Below are 19488 nucleotides of genomic sequence, written 5' to 3' on the forward strand. Positions count from 1 at the left end.
AAAGGCATTCGAACAAGACTAATTTAGGTAACATCTCCAGAAGTCTCATTTATAGTGTGCTATTTTGCCATGGTGCAAGCCATTTTAAAACATTTCTCGAATGTTATTATATGTGGCTATCAAGGATAGTATGACTGGCTGCTATTAGCAGTAAGTAAAAGAACAGTTTTTATTTCATTTGTACTTTAGTGATTTTCAGTAACACTGCAAAAGGAATGTACCCTATTAAATGAAATGTGCGGACAGCCATTATTATCACTTTACACTGGTAATTCCCAGTGGTTCCTCTGTGTGAGGCATCACACCAGCACACGAAAGACGTCATCGATACCCCAAAGATCTTCAGGTCTTGCCTGTTTAGGCAGTGAGACAGGCAAAGCTTATTGCCCAGGCAACCAGGGCATCTGTACTGGCAGCCAGAAACCATAGCCCTGACTCCAGGCCTCCACGTGTGCTGCCAGAACAGCAGGCTCAGCAGCACGTTGCTTCCTAACTGCGAGCACCGGTGCAAAGATCTCTGGTTCGGAGGGGGGAAACAACCTGGGCTCCCCCTGGCCAGTGCTCAGGGAAAGTCGGTGCCCCCAGTGGCCCCCTGCTCCTTTCCGTCTGCTCTGACCCTTCGCAGCTGCCTCGGGGCTCCCTGTCAGTATGCTTTAGGAACAGGGGTGGGAAAGGTCAGAGGAGTAAGAGGACAGGTATTTTGTTGACCCAAGAGCTGCGCCAGCTCTTGATGGCCCTGCCCAGGAGGCAGCAGAAGGCAATCCCTCGCCCTGCTCAGCTAATGGACTCCAGCAGAAAGAGGTATCCCTTAAATGAGAATAAAGCTATAAAATACTGCCGACGCAATGAATTGCTCAGTTTGCCTAATGCTACTGGTCCTCTAAGGAGTCTCTGACCTCCCAAAAATAAGGAGAAAGAAAATGCAGAACAACAACAGCAAAAAAAACTTTTACTGTAGTTATTGCTCATTCTGAATCTCTTTTACAGAAACCTGACCTTTTCATTGAATTGAGATAGTATTTTATTAGAAGAAAGCATGATTCATAGAGTTGGTGCACTTCAAGATCTGTGCAAAGGAAAACTGGGAAGGACACAAAAAAGCTGGGCTGTGGAAAACCATTGCCACACAACAAATCTCAATCTGCACGCAGAAACAGCACAAAGGAAGAAAATATTTCCAAGGGAACATCTGATCATAGCATTGGAGCCAAGTAAGGAATTACTAGTATATTAGCCTTTCAGGAAAGGGGCATGCAGCGTAAGTGGTAGGAGAATACTCTGTCATTCTGAAATTAATAGGATTTTTTTTATTAGCATCAGTGTGATGATAACGTCTGGCCCATGTATCTAAAATTCAAACATAACCAAAGAAGTACTAAGAGATCCTGGAGGGAGGACATGTTTAGTCCATCCTAAATAGGATAACAGCTTCTTTTCTCCTTTTTTTCCACCTTTTCAGAGACCTATTTTTCAGGCTATATAACGCGTAGCTGGGTTACCTGTATTTCTTTAAATATAATGAGACAGAAATGGTTAAAACAAGTGAAGTTGGGGAACAACCTAAACCTCTGTACATAACAGCAAAGTTGCTGACTCCACGTTGAGTGGTATCTCCGTGTGTAGAGTTCATCATCTCACACTCATTTGTGTCCTGTGCACAACTCCACACGGGTTGGCCGCGTTGCTTAGCATGCGGAGAGCAGTGTACGTGTTCCGCATCAAAACTCTGATCCTCAGACAGCTCGTATCCATGTTGCCAGTTGCTTTTGCTCTTTGGCAAGAAGGAGGTTTTTGTTTTATTTTTTAATTTTCTGCCTTTCTCTTCTCTTTTTAGTTTTCAAGTTCACGTTTTTCCTTGCATTTCGTTCCTGGCTGCTGACTTCCTACTTCCTGTTCTCTTCCTGTTTATGGATGAACATTGATTTTCAGGCGATCTAATTAACTGCTTCCCAGAGGTGAGTAAATATTATTTTCATGTTGTGCATGAGAGAAGCAAAGCAAAAATTAAGTTGTCTACTAATGGCTGTAGACTGAATCATTGCAGAGTGTATTAGCATTTGTAAATCCTGAACTTCCCTGGAGTTCTTAGACTGCAGTTGAGGCTGTTTTCCTTTTTAAAACCACAGGTAAGAGTAAGAATACAAGTAAGTAAGGATTTTTAGCTTTACATATGTTGATTTGTGTTAGTAGTTGGTCTGAACAAGGATTTAGTAGTGGCTCCTTTGCATCTGTAACTCAGATTAGCATTTGTGAAGAGGAGAATGAGCTAGCAACAGCACACGCGGTCCCTTTGTGCTTTAGGGGGCATGCCCTAGTATGGGACATGCAGGTGTGGTCCTCGTTTCTTGGGGTTCAAAGAGCTGCAGGGTATTTATATTTCCAGGTTCTTGATTTAATGTTTCCAGCCTCCACGTTTTCAGATGAGGTTATAGCAGGCTTGTTTTCCCTTTTGAAGAGAAACAGCGCTCTGTAGTCTGTGATCACTGAACATATGTCACCTTTGGGTGACTTCACCTGTTTTTTTTCTAAGCAGATTTAAATAGAATCCTGATCCAATAGCACAGCTCGCAGGACTGGCTCTTCCTTCTGCTTCTCCATGGGGACTGGAAGCATCCCTCATTCTCTTGGAGTCAGTGTCATGTTGTGGCTGGTGCTGCAGCAGCCTCTGCTGCTGCCAAGCTGTGCCACACAGGGGAGAACAGTCAGGGAATCCATCAAGACATCAGTATTCCAACGTACGCTCGTCTCACTCTAAATGTCTGGTGTTTGTATTGTTTGAGATTTGCCCTCTTGCTTTTTCATGCACTGCAGTCAGCTTGCGCCAACACCTTCCAGTCTCGTAGTGCTTGGGTGACGTTTATACAGAGTTAAACCGCTCTCTCCTTGCACGTTCCCGATGAAGCAATGTAGAAAAACTGCTTGACATCCAAACATTTGTGTAACAGGCATGTGCTCAGTTTTAACACTGAGTGTAAATCCAGTCCTTCTCTGTGACACTGGGCAGAAATCCCAGTGGAAGTTTTTCCTGCCTCTAACCTGTCTACTTTCTTTCATAGTGATGAATGCTGAGAGGGAAAGCCTGAGGGAGGGAGGGAAGGGAGGAGTTTTCTAAGCTTTGAATTGATCGTGTTTTAAGAAGGATGGGAAAGAAGAATGCAGATTCATTTAAAAGAGAATTTTTATATGACTGAAATCTTTGGTGTTTTTCTCATTTTGATCATCTTTAGTGTTCTCATAAGTAAGTCTTAGACTGAATTCTTACCAAAGATGTCTAAGCAGGTAAGATATTGTGTCTACTTTTATTTTTGACTTTAAATTGAATTGATTACCTATCCTCACTTCCATTTTGTCTGGCACTTAGCTGCTCGGTAGCTGTCACCTTTGCTTTCAGTCTAGGTATCCATTGCGTGCTGACTGTTTCATATTACTTCTGAAGCACAAAGCAAGTTCATCACCTTTCCAGGATGTCTCCTGATTGATTCCTCATGTCTAGGGAAATCTGCTCTAAAGTTTCAGGCTAAAATGAGTGCTTGGATTTAGTGTGGACAATCAATGGTTTAAGACTTATTCTTCTTACGTTTTGAGCAATTCATCTGTGCATTAGATGCACAGCTGATATTAAATACAATATCAAATATTAAATTCGAAGTTTTAGTATTCTCTCAGTAGCTGCTCAGAGGCACTGGGCATGACCAAACCATAATTTGCAGAGTGTGGCTGCGTCATCCATCAAACACAAATAGGCTGTGCTTCATACCTAGCCTGCACACAGCAAAGCCAAGGCTGACAGCACTGAAAAGAAGACCAGGGCCCTGGCCTTGCCATACTGAAATCTATAAAAGTTTTCCTACCGACCTCAACAGAAACAGGACTAAGCCTTACGATTTTGGCAGGAAAATCTATGAATATTCCTTTTCATCTCTCTGCTGAATGCTGAACTCCAGCATACATTGTTGACTGCCTTACGTAAGATAGAGGCTGTTAAGGAAAAATAGTAGTTTTGCACATACTGTTCTCTGCACATGCTGTTCTCTAGTAAATGTTTGTCAAAGGATGCATCCATTCCTGCTGGCTGAGTCTGAGGCTTTGTACAAATTTGGCTTTATTTCCTGCTATCAGTGTAAACTTCCAGCTAGAAGCTGCGTTTGTTAAGTTTTGTCTTTGAAATTGTTAAAATCATTCTCGACCGAGTAGATTGTGGTGACAAAGATGGCCATTTGATGAAATTCTCCTAAAAAAAAAAAAAAAGAAAAAAAATGCACCCTTCCTCCACTTTGTGAATACAACCCCACTGAAAATATTCATCAGAACTGTAACAATGCATGGCTAAAAGCCAAAGATTAGTATTTACTGAAAACTAAGGAAAACGGCAACAAAAAATACCAGATAAAAGCTTGCTGGCACTTGCAGAGTACTTGTTCAGACCTCTTACCCTTTCGTATTTTTCTGTGGAACAAGAGCCTTTTGACCCACTGTAGCTATTCCTCCTGTTCTCATTCCCATGTGTTTTGTTTCTCTTTTGTGTAAACAAGTTTCTAATTAACATAAATCAAAGCCTAATTTTAATCGAACTAGCGTTATCAGCACTTCGCACTAATTTATATGCTCTTTTGTTCCCTCTCTCTTAGGGCCAGGTTCCAAGGGCAGACTTGGGGCTACAATCCCAGCCTGTGGCACCTTGGTGCATGCCCAGGGGCCTCCAAGCTGCACGGGGTGCGAGGGATGTGACGGCAGAGCAGGAAGGAGGCTTTGGATCAAACAGCCTCAGGAGTCACCAGCATGAGCCCCTGGAGCCATAAGCCCTCTCCTGGGGTGTGTTTCTTCTAGAAGGAAACCTGAAGAGCTGCTGCTGCGCCTTCTTTACCTATGCCTGGTGCTTACAGCACCCGATGGGTAAGGGTTCCATGGTCAACTCTTCACTTTGTGGAAGTCCCTGATCGACAAACAGCCTGAAATGTACCGTGGGCTGGGAGTGCGGACTTTTGGGTGTAGACTGTTGCACTTGGATGGGAATAGTTAATATATCAGGGACTGCGAGGCCCGAGGCCACTGCCCGTGTCATGCAGGTGGAAAGAAACATGTGCCTAAACCCTACACCTGCTGTTAACATCACGCCTCTGGGATGCAGGAGCTCTTGGGAGCAAGACTTTCTCTAAGCTTCGTGCTGTGAAGGAGGAGCTGGCAGTGGTGGGGTCCACTCCTGGTGCTGTAGGGGGTGGTCCTGGACACCTCCTGCAAGCACTCAAGGGTTCGTTGGCCTGGCAAGGAGATGGCTTTGTGCATGCCTCTAGGGGGAGTTCCCACCTTTCTGGGGCTATGTGAAGGTCTGGAGGTCTATGGTTGGGGTTCAGAGGCTTCCTGCTGTCACAGGTGCTTTATCCCCTCAGCAAATTTTGATTCTCCACCGTCCTTCCCACTTTACACTCACAGTCTTTGCTATTTAAAACCACAAAGCAAAATTAAAATATTTTAATTGTTGAAAGCCTTTTAATTGAAATCTGCCACAGCGTTAGAAGCCCAGTCTCAAAAGGAATCAGCCAGGTAGGCCTCCTGGTCACGACTGCCATAACAGGTTTCCTGACAGAAGGCAAGCGTGTGGGCCTGCTTGGCCGCCGTCACCCCTGGGCAGCTTCTCTGCTGGGCCAGGCAGCCCCTGCTGGGCCAGGCAGCCCCTGACGAGTTTCATTTTACACTTCACTTCAGTTTAAATACAACCTAGGCTGGTCTGTACCTCACAGTGCTGGTGCAAGGAGTGGCTGTGAATCCCCTCATGAAGCCGATCTGAGCTCCAATGCCTACTGTGACCAGGTGACAGACAGAGTCCGGGGCAGTTTCACGTGGCAGTGTTTTCGTGTTAAAGTACAGCTCGTGTTGGACATGACTTTTTGCTTTTGTTGTACGGTTCCCAATGTTTTCTTCGCTTTCATTTTTAATATTGATCCTGTATTTGTGGAAAGGAAATCTGTTCAAAACCTTGCTTTCCCCACCACCAAGTCACAGTCTCATGATTTCCGTTACATCCTACTATCAAAGCAGTAAAAACCCTCAAATCACATTGAATTTGGGCTGCCTCTTGTCACAGTCAAGTGCATGGCACCTCCTTGGAGCAGACCCTTGAATTAAAATATTGTAAATTTTTTTGCTGTTCAAGCAATACTGCAGAAACACTCGTGGCCAGGGAGGGAGGAGACTTTTTCCTCCTGCTGGAATTTTTCACTATAATCATCCTCAGGGGAGTTCTCATCTTCAAAAGAAACATTCCTTCTATACAAGCTGCAAAAAGAATTATTTAATGACATCATAAATTAATACAGAGAGGCACAAATTTTCCAAAATGTGGAGAGAGAGGAAAAAAAAATTAGCGTTTGCCAAAAACACCCCAGCTCTTCCAGACTTAGGCCTCTCTTGAGCCTGCGAGCTGCCAACGATACCAAATTGAACGGTGGGGTTTTTGGCATGCCTAAAGTTTAGCTTGTTTGAATTTTGGCAAATATTCGTATTACTCACATACTCAGCAAACTGATACAAATATTTGTTCTATTTAGAGTGAAGTCCAAAGGCAGTGCTGGCATCACTGCTGCTGGACTCGGTGGAACTATCTTACTCATGCCAATATTAAATTTGGACATCTACCTTAAAGAAAAACAGCCTTTTAGGTACAGATTAGAATACATCAATGGAAAACAGACCTCGTGCATAGCCAAGTTTTCCTCGCTTGCTAATTTTTGCCTTAATCTGATTTGAAATGGACCTAGTTTTTCTGCACACGGGCTGCCGCTCGCTGTTACGATGCGGCGAGCCACCTAGGCAGAGCTGGAGCTGGAAGGGCCTCCACACACACCAAGCCCTCCACATTCTTGAGAAGCAAAATGTGTTCGCGCTGCAGCACACCGAACCTAGGTGCGGTAACGTTTTAATGCTGTGCAGGTTGTTGGGTTTGTTTTTAGTGGTGTCTGCAGTTTACCGTTTCTAATTCGAAAACCAAATAGAGCATTAACCTCCCACCTCCAGCTCCTCCAGGAGGCTTGGATACAGTCAGACGCCGCTTCTGGAGGCCCAGCAGCTTGGCAGCGCACTGCCCTGTGGGCCAGTGGGGAGCTTGGTGTCGATCACACAGCGGCGAGCGGAGCCACAGCCACCAAACCCACCCCGACGTGAAACGCAGAACTGAAGTGGGACCCGGGTGCCTCCCCCCTTGCCCCTGAGCTCTCTTTGGGATCAGACACAGAAAGCGGGTTAGAAATTTTGCAATGAAAACAAAACAAAAGCAAACAGACACCACCCTTCCATTCCTTAACTGAACGCAGCCAGAATGCGCTCCGGGGGGTGTGCTGGCTGCGGGTCTGTGTTCGGTTCAGATGTGGTGTGTGAGCTGGATGCTCTTTAATGCTTTCTAAATGCTTTTGTAAAGGCCGAGTAGCAGTGGGATCCCCCTAACTTTAGCCATTTACAAATGGGAAACCTAGCCTGGCTGAGCTGGATTCCTCTATGAGTGGAAAATATCATCACCACAGCATGATTCATCCCCTTTTAATCTAAGTGTCTGATCTCTCTCCGTTGACTATAAAAGGAGCCCAGCTGACCAGATTAGCATATATCCAAATTTTGGGCATTTATCTGCTAACTCAGCCTTTTACAACCGGGCCCTGTAGTGGCCATACCATGTCGTATTTTTAAAACTCTAGGAGCGCGCGGCGTGCCACGGGGTTTCGCAGAGCGCCTGCGCAGCACCGAACCTCAGCTGTGAGCTTTACAAAAAGCCTGACGGCTGCGTGCGCCCTCGTCTGCTTCCATCTGAACGTTAAACCCTGCGTTAGTTACGGGTTCAAGGCTCCTCTACCTTCCCTGCATGAACAGAAAGCTGTTGGAACAATTCTTGTAGGAGTTACTTTCAAAGCTGCCTTAAATCAATAAATATTGCATTAATCAAGAGATGTGGGGGAAAAATGGTGCAAAATAGAGGTGGTGATTATTCACTGAAAAGGACATTATTATTGTTAGTCATATTTCTAAAACAGGCAAAGGATCCAGTCCAGCTTGGCATGTGGACTCTGGGCTCATGACCCCATAAATTGTAGGCTACAGTGGCAGTGCTCGTCTCGTGGTGTTGATTCAGTGTCATGGTGAGGAATGACCCGAGTGTTTCACCTTATGGCTGCCGATACCCTCAGACCCCTGCGCCCCCCAGCCCTGTACTTCACCACTGTACATGAAACTGGTCCACACATAAGTATGGGAGCATCATTTTGCTGCTTCTGTTATAAGTACTTTTAACTTCAGTCTAGCAGTGCTCGTTGTCCATTAAAAAAAAAAAAAGAAATACTACCAAAAAAAAAAAACTTAGTCTTGCAGTGGGCCGTTAAACTTTGCTGGAGTGGCTATGGCATGGGTGTAAAGGGTCAAGTGTTAATTTTGGGCAAGTGTTAATTGGTATAATCAGACAGTAGGAAAGAGAAGACAGACGCGGCATCCAGTAATTCACCACGGAACGTTTTTATACTCATTATTGAAATGCACCCAGAGACAGTTTATAGTAGTAAAATGACTTTATGTTCTGATATGTAAAATAAAATGTCCATGCTATGTAACAAACATTTAAAAATTCCACACCACCTGTATCTAATGTGGTTTCTAATAAAGATTTATCTGTAGTATATATGTTTTTTATCTAACCAATTCTTAGTTTTTACATCAAAGGTGTGTAATAAAAAAAAAAAATCTTAAATAGATGTCTTTCAAAAAAAAAAAAACTTGCAACATTCATTTTTATTAAGTATTTCATTCGTAAAAAGCAAAGCTGAATTGGACACGTGGCCTGCATTTGTGATATATATATATATATTTTTATATATATATATAATATATATATGTATATAAATAGCTATTCAGCATGCAAAAATTGTAGTGATTTCCAAAATCCGATTACAAAATCCACACCAGTCACACACATCGTTTGCTGAATGGGTGTTTAGGCCTGTCCGGGTTGAAGCACGACCTCCACCTTAGTGGCCTCAGGGTTGTCTCACTGCGAGCAGCTGCCCTCGTTCATCAGCCTCTCCTCATTGGAATGGATCCATCCAAACGCAGAAGCACCTCCCGACTTCCAAATTTGCATTTCAGCTTTTTGCCTTTGCCCACGTGGGAAGCAGGGGCAAAAAGCTGCCACGAACCCGCTGTTCATGACTAGGGCTTAAATACTGCGCTCTTTAGTGGAACCAGACTCCCAGCACCATTTCTGTGCTGTCACCTCCAGGTAAGCCACGTCAGCGCCAGGATGCTCGGCGAGACGGATGCTGCACACTACGGGCTGGAGCAGGAGGCAGCCCCTGCTCCAGAGCTTTTTGGGTGAAGTCGATGGGAGTTTGGGTCCATAAGGAGCGCAGCTTTCCCTGCCACGTGAGTCGGCTCAGCGATTCTCTCGGCACTCTGTAGGCAAAGCCAGCACTGGAGTCAGTTCAAGATACTTCCACGGTAAACAATAGTAGCAATGTATACACTGGTTACAGATTTTTACCTGTTCTACAAATATTTGTACACTGTAAAGCCTGACAGGTAATGGGAACTCTTCCCACTCCCACCCCCCCAATTAAAAACCACTTCTCTATGCCTCCTTTATGCTGAAAACAATTCTTTCTGAGTTAGCTGCAAAAGAAAAAAAACATAGCACAAAAGGCGCATTTCAGCTGAATAGGAAAGAAATCAAGGACCAGCAAATACAGAAATCGTTTCTGGAAAGTATTAGCGACTTTTAAGCTTAAACTTCATAAATATATTGCAATAAGCAAGTGTGATTCAATCAATGGATGAGAGTCTGAAGACACTGGGTCTGTTCCTAACGCTGCAATTAATTTGCCGTTTGGCCTGGGGCATAGCGTTTCGCTTCTCGGGCTCCCACAGCCACGAAAGATGGTGCTGTGGGGGGAAGAGGAGACGCTTGTGCATCGGGGCCTGCTCTTCTCCACGCCATGATCCAGCTGCGCCGGGGAGCCACCGGAGCGGCACCGCAGCTCCCTGAGCCCGCTGCCCCGCGCCCGGCACCCGCACAGGCTCCGCCACTTCAGGGGAAAGGGAATTTCTGCAGACGGAAAGAGCCTGGTAAGTGCTGCTACGGCAGTCCTGGAGCTACGCGGCAGAACAGATGGCGTTTTCCTTTGATTTAGGGGATTCTGTGACTTCGCGAACCAAGTACCGTAAAAGTGAAGCTCGTATTTTTCCCCAGTAGCCAAAATTTGCTTACGGATGTTTAATGTTATAGGCGAAAGCAAATGACTAGCTACTTCACTCGTTAGTCATGAAGATGGTTTCTACTGGATCAGTAACGAAGACGCGAGAATTAATTTATTCGGAAGTCAGTGAGAGGCTGATGAATCCAGCCCTCCGAGACAGGAGTCGGAATGCTCCGTGTGCCTGGAGATACGAGCTCTGCACGCACACAAACCCCCTCTGGAAAGGCACACTCGTCTCACCGAAGTGCAAGTTACCCACAGGTATCAACGCTGGCTTAACACCGTCCGGGAGCAGTAACACGAGCTGTGGCACCCCTGGGCCCGCGGAGTCATCCGTCAGTCCAGTTCTCCACAGTCCCCATTCCTGAATGGTACTGCAGCGACGACTCCCTCGACAAGGAGAAGCTTTGGGAGTAGAGGAATTCGTTGGCCGCATTTAGGTGCGGAGAGGGGGGCTTTCTCTCGCACACAGATGGGTGCACCCTTTCCCGCGGGAAGGAGGAAGGAGGGACACGCTCCCGGACCTGAGACTGGGACAGCTGGTTGTAGACGCTGAAGTGGCTGTTCCCTGGGGGCTGCGAGCCCTGCCCCGCGATGGATGGGAGCCGCGGCATCATGGTGGTGGCAGTGAAGTGGGCGGGGAAGGGCTGGTAAGGCACAGTTTCCATTGTCTGAACACTGTAGCTGGTGTAAGGTGCGACAGAAGTCCACATATTGCAGCTCAAGGGGGGAGGCGGAGGCGGCAAGTCGTCCACTGCCGGCACACCGGCGATCTCGGCCCCAGACCCAGAGTACATACACGCTTCCCGCGGAGTCACCTCGCTGCAGTAGGAAGGGCTCAGCATCTGCTGGTCGTACGGCGGCGGGGAACGAAAGTAGTGATCGTCTCCCACGGATGAGGAGGCCTCCAGGTAGGAGCGCTTGCAGGGCAGGTCCAGGTGTCGAGCACTTTCTGTGAACAGAGAAACCAGTGCTCAGGAGCAGCTCCCGGGGCGGCAGCGCTCAGCCACAACCCAGAAAGAGCCTCTGGGGGTTTTATGAAGTCCCCTCAGAATCCGAGCACACAATCTGGGATTATTCCGCTACATTACCGCTGCTCTTTTTTCAGATTAATTTGCTTGAACTGTTTCGCTTTGGAAAGACAATGTACAATATCACAACGACATTGTGTTGCAAATGTCAGAGTAATCCCATCAGCCTCAAAGCACTCTGATGACATTTATCAGGTTAAGTAAGTGACTTGGCCTACTACTCTCACATCAGGGATTACTTCACGTTCACCCAGATAACAGAGGTCCATGACACTGCTGCAGCGTTACCCCTGACAAATTCAAGAAGTCTCTCAGAGGGTCTTATCACAGCCTTTCTTCCTGTCATTGCAAAAATCACCATACATTCCCCAGAGATTCATGTCAAAAGCTGCAGAAATATCTTGAGATAAAAGAGACCTTTACCAACCGCCCGTCCCTCCCCTAGGCCTCATGCTCAGAAGCAACAACCCCATTCCTGCGATGGCCACGGCGGCGTTTGCCGGCCGCCTTCTGTTAGCTGTTAGGAACACTCTCCGGATGAATTTGTGAACTCATCTGCAGATTAAACATCTGCTAGAATTACACATTTGCCTTGCAGTCCTCATTACTGGTGCTGCTAGATTCCTCATTTGCCCACGATCAGAGGATTCTCACAGCTTAAATAAATTAGCAGCCAATGAGACATGCAAATAGAAGGATTTTGCTGGGCAGAAATTTTCCGTTTAACTTAAAACATGCCATGATCTCATCTGAAGCTGGACTAAAAGGAAGAGAATGGAGCTACAGTTCGCTTAAACTTAAGAATGAGTTGATAAGGAGGAAAGGATGCTTACAGACAGCCACCACAGTCCCACTAATCTGCAGACATCGAGATAACTGCTAATGGCTTCATCCTGGAAAGTGCTCAATGTGTGCAACTTCGTTAATGCTAATGGCAGTGTCAGGACATTTCAGGATAGATAAGGACCCCTCCAAACAAATATTATTAATTCAGCTGATTCTAGAAAGCGATAATTTTCCAGTGTAGCTTCATTCCATTTGAATTATGTGTTCTGATTGTTTTGTTTTGTTTTGTTTTGTTTTTCAGCTCTGACTCCAGAGGCTGAATTTGCCTTCTATAGGACAAAACCACTAACAAACAACTTCCCAAAAACTCAGCTCCAAAACACGTTGGTCACTTTGCAGATTAAGGCCTAACAGCCAGATAGAAAACAAACCGGAATTAATGGTAAGATTTCAGTGCCCATGCTTTTAGGTCTATTTGCTCTAATATTTTTCTAGCTGTAAATTCTAGTTACCTCTTCTTTTTAGGCAATGATAGAAGAGCCCTGAATCCCTCTGTGCTGTGAAGGTGTTGAGTGGCAGATCTTGAGTATCTGAGGCTGCAAACTGCATGTGAGCACCATTCTCATACTGATAATGCTGAAGGGTCTGGTGACTCCCGTGAAGTGGGTTAACATCTGGCTTTGTTGAAAGCTGGCCGTGACTTGACACCAACCTCTGCCTCATGATGCTTTTGGAAATTACTGGATATTCTTTGCTAAAGGAGGTGAGAAAAATTATTACTGGTTAGACAGCAATCAGCATTAACAGAAGGGTGAAATATTAGTTTGGCTTCCTTAGAGCATCCCCATCTAACGACTGCAACGCCCTTTGCCAAGCACGATGAGCTCACCCTCACCACACTCCTCTGGGTGTGGGCAGGCATGACGACAACACGGAGTGTGTCACTGAACTAGAGAAGAGCATTTCAGAGGTATAAGGGCACTAAGTGCCCCTATGCCCCCAAATACAAGAAAATTGGGTGCCCCCACGGCATTTGAAAAATTTCTTCAAAGAAGTGCAGCACATGGTTGTATTCACACCTGTGCGCAGACACGCACGTGATGGGATGCTCTCTAGCTACTACCAGCCGGGCAAGAGGGAGCCCCGTGGAGCCCCTCCTGTCCATGTGTCCCTCCTGTCTGTCTGTCCCTCCTGCCCACCCACCCATCCTCGCACGGCCCCGCCGTACCTTTGCAGTCGTGCCACGCGCAGGTCGCTGTCGTCGCTTCCCCTGAATCCCTTAGCAAAGGGGTTGTTCTCAATTTTCAGCTGCGTTATCTTTAAGAGAAGGAAACCAAGCAGAAAGCATTTGAAAAAAGATCACTTGGTCATTTTTCCTCTGTGAGAAGAATCATAAATGGTGCTTTGCCTTTGGGCAAAGGAAAGGTGCTGCCTTTTGCAAGAGCTGCCTTTTCCCACAAGAGATACAGAGCAAAATGGTCAAAATACCTTAAAATAGAATAGACTTAGTGTTGGTGGAGCTCAGCTTTTGTAATGGAACTGTGAAAGATCTGCCACTTCGTGAAAATGCTGTAAAAAAAAAAAAACCTCTGGGCTGACGTGAAATTTCCCTTCAAAAAAAAAACCAAACAGTTCACCTGGCCAACAGCCCCAGTAAATACAGCCTTCCCTCGCCAACCCTGTCCCCGGCCCCTTCCTTTTGTAAGGCGAGCACAAACCAAAGCCTTACAGCTGTCAGGAACGCTGGGGAGAGGTAAGTACGTGTCCAGTGTCCACTAATAAAAAAATAAAATCGAGCACCTCTTTAACAAAGGATTCTGCATAGATCAACGGGCAGCAACAAAGACCACCTGAGGGGTGACCTTACACCAGCCTGCATCCGCTCTTAGGGGCGAGGGTGACAAGCAGGTTCTGCGCTCGGATGACTTGCCAAGAGCGTTGCTATAGCTAATGACCACATGTTTAGCAACGCTGAAAAATAACCAACACAAAAAAACTCCCCAGAAAAGAGCTGGCTGCTCTCGGTGACGGGGGAGGAACGTGTTGACATGTGAATTTAGGCGGCCGTGAGTGCTGCTTCTAGCAGTGCCGGGGGGGGGGGGGGGGATGTCTGCGGGGCACGGGCTGCATCCAGGGCCCAGCACGGGTGCTCCCGGCCCCACCTGGCCCAGTTGGGGCTGTTCATGTGCCACCAGTGGGACTGGGGGCAGCTCCCCCCCAGCTCATGGGCCATGAGGTGTGTGGGGCCTTCCCGGCCCCCGACCAGCCTCGGGTGCACGGCGTCACGGCGTTCTGCTACGTAGTGACCCTAGCGCCCAGCCTGGCTGCTCCCAGCAGCCCCGTTCAGACACGACACATTTTAACGAGTTTGTTCCTGCTGAAAAAAATACGTTTTTTCCATTACTTCACATTTTTCTTTCTCTCTCTCATTTTTTTTTTTTTTTTTAGTAATTTGCAATTGCTGTTAGGCTGGGCGACATTAGAGATCCGATGTCTGTTTGTGCAGCGAATTTGGAGGTGTAATCCTGGCCCTGTGGACACCGGGGGGAGTTTTCCACTGACATGAGGAGCATCAGGGTGTCATCCGTCCTTGTCACAGCGGTCCCCTGGCTTCATGCTGCCCAGGAGGGAGCTTCGGGCAACCTGCACCTGGGGTTGCTGGCCCTCCAATCCCGGAGCCTCGCAGTCCCCCCTGCCACAGAGGCCCTCGGGTTTTGCTCAGAAGGCCGGCCACTTACTGGGACACGTCCTGCTGGCTGGGCATTCCTCAGCTAAACATAGTTCTGCAGTTTGTTTTCTAAAAGATGCCCAGACTGGCATTTCAATCGCTGATGCCCGAGGGAATAAGCACAGCCATCCTGCTGTTTCTCAGTGGCTGCGATTTGTGGGGAGGGCGGCGAGCTCGTCCCTCGCGCCCGGCCGCACCTGCGGGGCCGCCCCACGAGGTGGTCGCGTGGCGGGGACAGTGGAAGTATAAAGTTTATGAAGCACTTCGGGAACCCTAGGGATGAAAGGCCCTATTGAGCTGCGAGACATTTTAAGGGGGTATTAAATAAGCTCTTTCGAGCCTTTTTTGGTTAACCGTGTTTGGGCAACCAGTCATTTTATACCAACAACTACACCTTTTCTAACAGGATTCACTTTGGTGTCCAAATAGGGACCTCTTTTCTCTGTCTTTCCATACCACACACACCCAGGGCTCTACTCTGAGTCCTTTAACTGGCTCACTAATTGCAAAAGCTTGCAAGGACTCTGTGCTTCGAGCATCAAAGGGCACACAGGCATCCTGCTTGGGCGGAAAAGGTCTGGTCAGGTTATTGGGCAGGAAAAATTTCACATATGTTTCTGCTCCTGGAGGATTTTTCTATGAATGTCTAGAAAAAGAGCTGGTCCTCTAACAAATGGCAGATGACACAGTCGGGGCACCAGGAGGGCTCTGGCGATGCTGCACACCCTGTCCCTTTCTTTGCGAGTCCCAATGTGCTTCAAAAACTCCATCTGATCAGCACCCCCCCAGCCCTGTTTCACAGGAACAAAAACCAAAGGGAAGAAGGTGCTCGTGCAATCAGGCAGGCAGTAGTGGCCTGGGGAGCGCAGCCCGGAGCCCCCTCCTCACCCTGCAGCAGTGGCAGCGTGCCTGCTGTCACAGGAATGTGACAATCAACTGCCTCTCCTGCTCGTCACTTCTTTTGGCTCAGTCCCCACCCTTGCCAGCAGACAATACCCCACCACTGCCCCTGTAAAGGGAAGGGGCAAGCAGCCTGGCGGGGCACGATGCTTGTGCCCCCTCTCCACCACACACCCCATGCAAAAACCCCGCTGCCAGGACACCGGGAACCGAACCCGCTGGCACCACCTCGCTGTAGGGCCGCGCTGTAGGAACCTGCCTGCCCTCAGCTGGGCAGCCTCAGCTCCCCGGGCTGATGCAGGAGGGAAGGAGGCACTAGGAGACACAAACACCACTTTTCCCAGTCCCACCGCCCGAGCCCTCTGCTCCCCCCTCACCCCTCAGCCCACTGCCGGCACCGCCGGCACCTCCTGCCGCTCATACGGGAGCGTGACCGGGTGCTGCCCCTACCACACCACATCGAAAAGAAACTGAAAAAAACAAACCCTGCAGTTAGTGGGCATCCAGAACCAGGCAGAAAGGGCAGGACCAAGCCCTTTGTGTTTTATATCCCCCCGAAAAACAAAACACAGACACCCAAAGCCCCTCTTGCCTTCATGTCCTAACCACAGCGCAGGCTCGTAGCTGGTTTTTTTATGGTTACATTCCTTGTGTGTCTCACTAAACACACATGCTATAATTACTTTTCGCTGGAGATTTATGAGCAAGCTTTACCAGTCATTATTAGATTTGCTTGCTGTTTTGAATGACATCTTGGAGTTTATGAGCGCCCCGATTCATTAGTCCCTGGACGAGCAGGGCTCGCCAGGATGTTGTTACCCAATGCTTTTTCATGCTTCTCCTTAGCTGCATCCTCCCGGCTCTTCGGTTGTGCTTAATGCTTGCAGGGCTGGGATGGGAACTGGTCTTTTAAAGCAGGAGCTTTCAGTCGTGTTACAGACCCCAGCCGCCCTCCTCGGCCGGCCCCGGCCGAGCACAAACCCCGCTGGGCACCCGCGGAGGACTGAAGCTGTAGGATCACACAGCCCCCAACCCAAGCACCTTCAGACCCAGACGTGCCGTACCTTGTGATTCTGGTAGGAGGTCACCGAGATAAAGGAGGTCTCCGGGAACACATGGGTGCAGAAGGCCGTGTTCTTCGAACCGAAAGCGTTGTTCTCATCCGCCTTCACAATGTGCAGCCGCGGTTGGTATTTATGCATTGAATTAAGAATGATCTGGAAAACAATTGATGCTAAAGTGAGCAATTCAATTTTATAAAAAAAAAAGACGAGCCTTGGCTACTTGACAGGCTTTGCTAGCAGGACACAAAAGCCCACTAGCGCTAAGCTCCAGCTTTGCTTTCAAATTGTGGGGGAAAATTACATTACATAAATGTGTACGAACCAAGGCAGAGAAGGTATCTGCTGCTCTGGTGAGAGCTGTTATGCTGAACTTAGAGCTTTTCTACTAAACTCTCATTTTCTTATTGCTATTGGACAGAGTCAGCCTGGGTGGAAAAAAAGCCATAAATTTTTTTTTCCCAGCTCACGTTGAAGCTGCACAATATATATAATTCACCAGCAGACTGGTCCATAAAGTTTCCTAATAAATTCTTTACTGAGCTGAAAAATACACAGTTTAGCAAAGGCAAAAAAAAAATAATTAAAAAAAATCACAGAAACCACGGGGGGGGAAAAGAAAAAAAAAATCTTTTATCTGCCGCTAAAAGAAAACTACAAACCAGCAGGGTTTTCTCCCTCCTGGCTGTGGAGCTGACCACGCGGGTGGCTGGGGCCAGGCACCCCGTAGCCCCCTGCAGCTCTGCAGGTGGGACACGGGGACGGGCGCAGGGGGGCGAGGGGAGGCGAGGGAGCACCGAGGTCCCGGGATGCCCTCGCTGGGGTTTGCCGCAGGATGGGCGCGCATGGGGCTGCCAAAGCACGGAGGGGCCACTGCAGCATTGTTCTGCCACAAAGAATGGAAGTGCCCGCGTGTCCCAGAAAAAGAAAAGGAATTTCTTCTAAGGAATGGAATGGTTTTAGGAGAAGCCTTTATTCCGCTCTCTGGGCAAAGAAGATTCTTTGCGTGCTTCTCGTTTCCTTCGCACACCACGCTTCAAACTTTTCTCCCCTCTCTCCAAATGCCTCAAGGAGCCGCTCCCGGGGCAAGCTTGTCCTGAGCCCAGCCGGCACCCAGCACCTGGAGCGGCTGCAGGACACAACCAGCCCACTGGGGACACGGCAGAGGATCTGGCAGAGAACTCCGGCACAGGTCGGCTCTTCAAGGGCTGACGGAGAACCAGGCGGATGATGGCGGGTGCACGGATGGACGGACGGGTGGATGAACGGGCAGGGAAAGCCACAAAGCAGCAGAGCTCCACTGGTTACACAAATTGTGGATTTAGCCGATGGTAAATGAGGATTGCTAAGAAACAGAAGCCGTTTGCTCCAAGGCTGGCTGTGGCGTTAGCACACCTCCCCTTGCTCAGCCGAGCGGAGGTGCCGCGTGGGGCTGTAACGCCCTCCGCCTGCCTGCACGGAGCTGCCCACGGTAGCCGGCTGCGTTATATACCACTTAAACGCAATTTTTATTGTTGACATTTTCCAGACAGCCCTCCTTGCTCCCCAGGAGAGAGAATGAGGAATTTTTGGCATTTTATCAGCTTTGCATCACGTCTCCGAACCACTTTGCAGCTGTTGATATGCGGGCTGGAGAGCGGAGGGTCGGCTCAGGTTCTGGGTTGCAGCCTTCTCTGCGCTTTCATGTATCAGCCTCTCATAAAACCGCCGAGATGAGCAGCGCCAGAGGGCTCGGGCTTTCATGGGAAGGGGCACTGAAGCTCTCAAATCTCAGTAACTAAGCACCGAGGCCGATAACTATGGATTGTCTGGGGCAGAGGCTGAGCTACGCTACGCTTTGCTCACCTCCTGTCCCTGGCTGCCCAGGCCTGGCAAGGTGACTTGGGCCCCCGAGTCAGAGCAAGTCTCCAGCAGACCAAAGAAAAACACCTTAACCTGGGAATTCCAAAGGAATGGATGAGCAGCCTGTCTCCCAGCTCCCCCTCCAGAGCACCCACGGGGCCATGATGACCCCTCAAAAAAATCCTTTTTTTTTTTTTTCTTTTTTTTTTGATAACCTCTTTAAGCCCAAGCAGTCCAAACAAGTTCCAGAATTAACACGATGACTTCTTGGAGCCTGGAAGAAGCCTCCAGGAAAGGATTTTTGACAGATGCTCATGGTTACAGCTGTGACTGCAAATCCACCTGGAGGTTCATTTTGAGCCACTTGATATTTGTGAGCGAAAAAATATATCTAAACAGTATATATAGTTATATAATATATATACTATATATATATTATATATATTTTATATATATAGTGTATATATATGTATATTATATATATACATATATATAATTAATTATCTACAATGCTGCGGCTGAAGGTGCCCTGTGCAAGCACAAGCCTGGCTGAGGTGCTTCACAGCCCTCGGCCTTCCTGCTCAGAACAGCAGCAGCTTTATCTGCCAGAGGGGGCTTTAGTGCCCGTCTTGCTCCAACCGACCCGCCACGGTCCCTCCCGTGGATCCAGGCATGAGCCCACAGCTGCAGAAAAGCCACGGGCAAGGGTGGCGAGGGCACAGCTTCCTGGGGCCAGCTGCCATGCCCCACACTCCCACAGCCGATGTTTCACATGCTGGAAATTGAGGAATTGCACATGGAGGCGGTGCCTGCACAAGCAGCCCCCTTATTTATGCTTGGCTTAAAGGCCGTGTGTCCACAACCCTTGCGAATCCTTCCAAAAAGCCTCCTAAACCCTAGCTACAAGCCCCTGC

General features: G+C 48.0%; 2 protein-coding genes across 9 annotated transcripts in view; one reads left to right on the forward strand and one right to left on the reverse strand.

The window, feature by feature from the left end:
- BRIP1 (BRCA1 interacting helicase 1) overlaps nucleotides 1–5989 on the forward strand; it is a 120440-nt gene extending 114451 nt beyond the window's left edge. For all 7 annotated transcript variants that reach the window (XM_066979409.1, XM_066979411.1, XM_066979410.1 and 4 more), the window contains 3 exons: nucleotides 988–1211; nucleotides 1835–1955; nucleotides 4629–5989. The gene's annotated coding sequence lies outside the window, so the exon portion shown is untranslated. The remainder of the gene's footprint in view (nucleotides 1–987; nucleotides 1212–1834; nucleotides 1956–4628) is intronic.
- Nucleotides 5990–7945: 1956 nt separating this feature from the next.
- Nucleotides 7946–19488, reverse strand: part of TBX4 (T-box transcription factor 4) — a 37079-nt gene continuing 25536 nt past the window's right edge. For both annotated transcript variants that reach the window (XM_066979420.1, XM_066979419.1), the window contains exons 6-9: nucleotides 16736–16888; nucleotides 13272–13360; nucleotides 12556–12797; nucleotides 7946–11178 (exon numbers count right to left, since the gene is read on the reverse strand). In XM_066979420.1, the coding sequence (XP_066835521.1) occupies nucleotides 10556–11178; nucleotides 12556–12797; nucleotides 13272–13360; nucleotides 16736–16888 (1107 nt within the window). In that variant the 3' untranslated portion in view covers nucleotides 7946–10555. The remainder of the gene's footprint in view (nucleotides 11179–12555; nucleotides 12798–13271; nucleotides 13361–16735; nucleotides 16889–19488) is intronic.

The sequence above is a fragment of the Anser cygnoides genome, chromosome 18 (genome assembly GCF_040182565.1).
Source record: "Anser cygnoides isolate HZ-2024a breed goose chromosome 18, Taihu_goose_T2T_genome, whole genome shotgun sequence".
NCBI classification, from domain to species: Eukaryota; Metazoa; Chordata; class Aves; order Anseriformes; family Anatidae; genus Anser; species Anser cygnoides.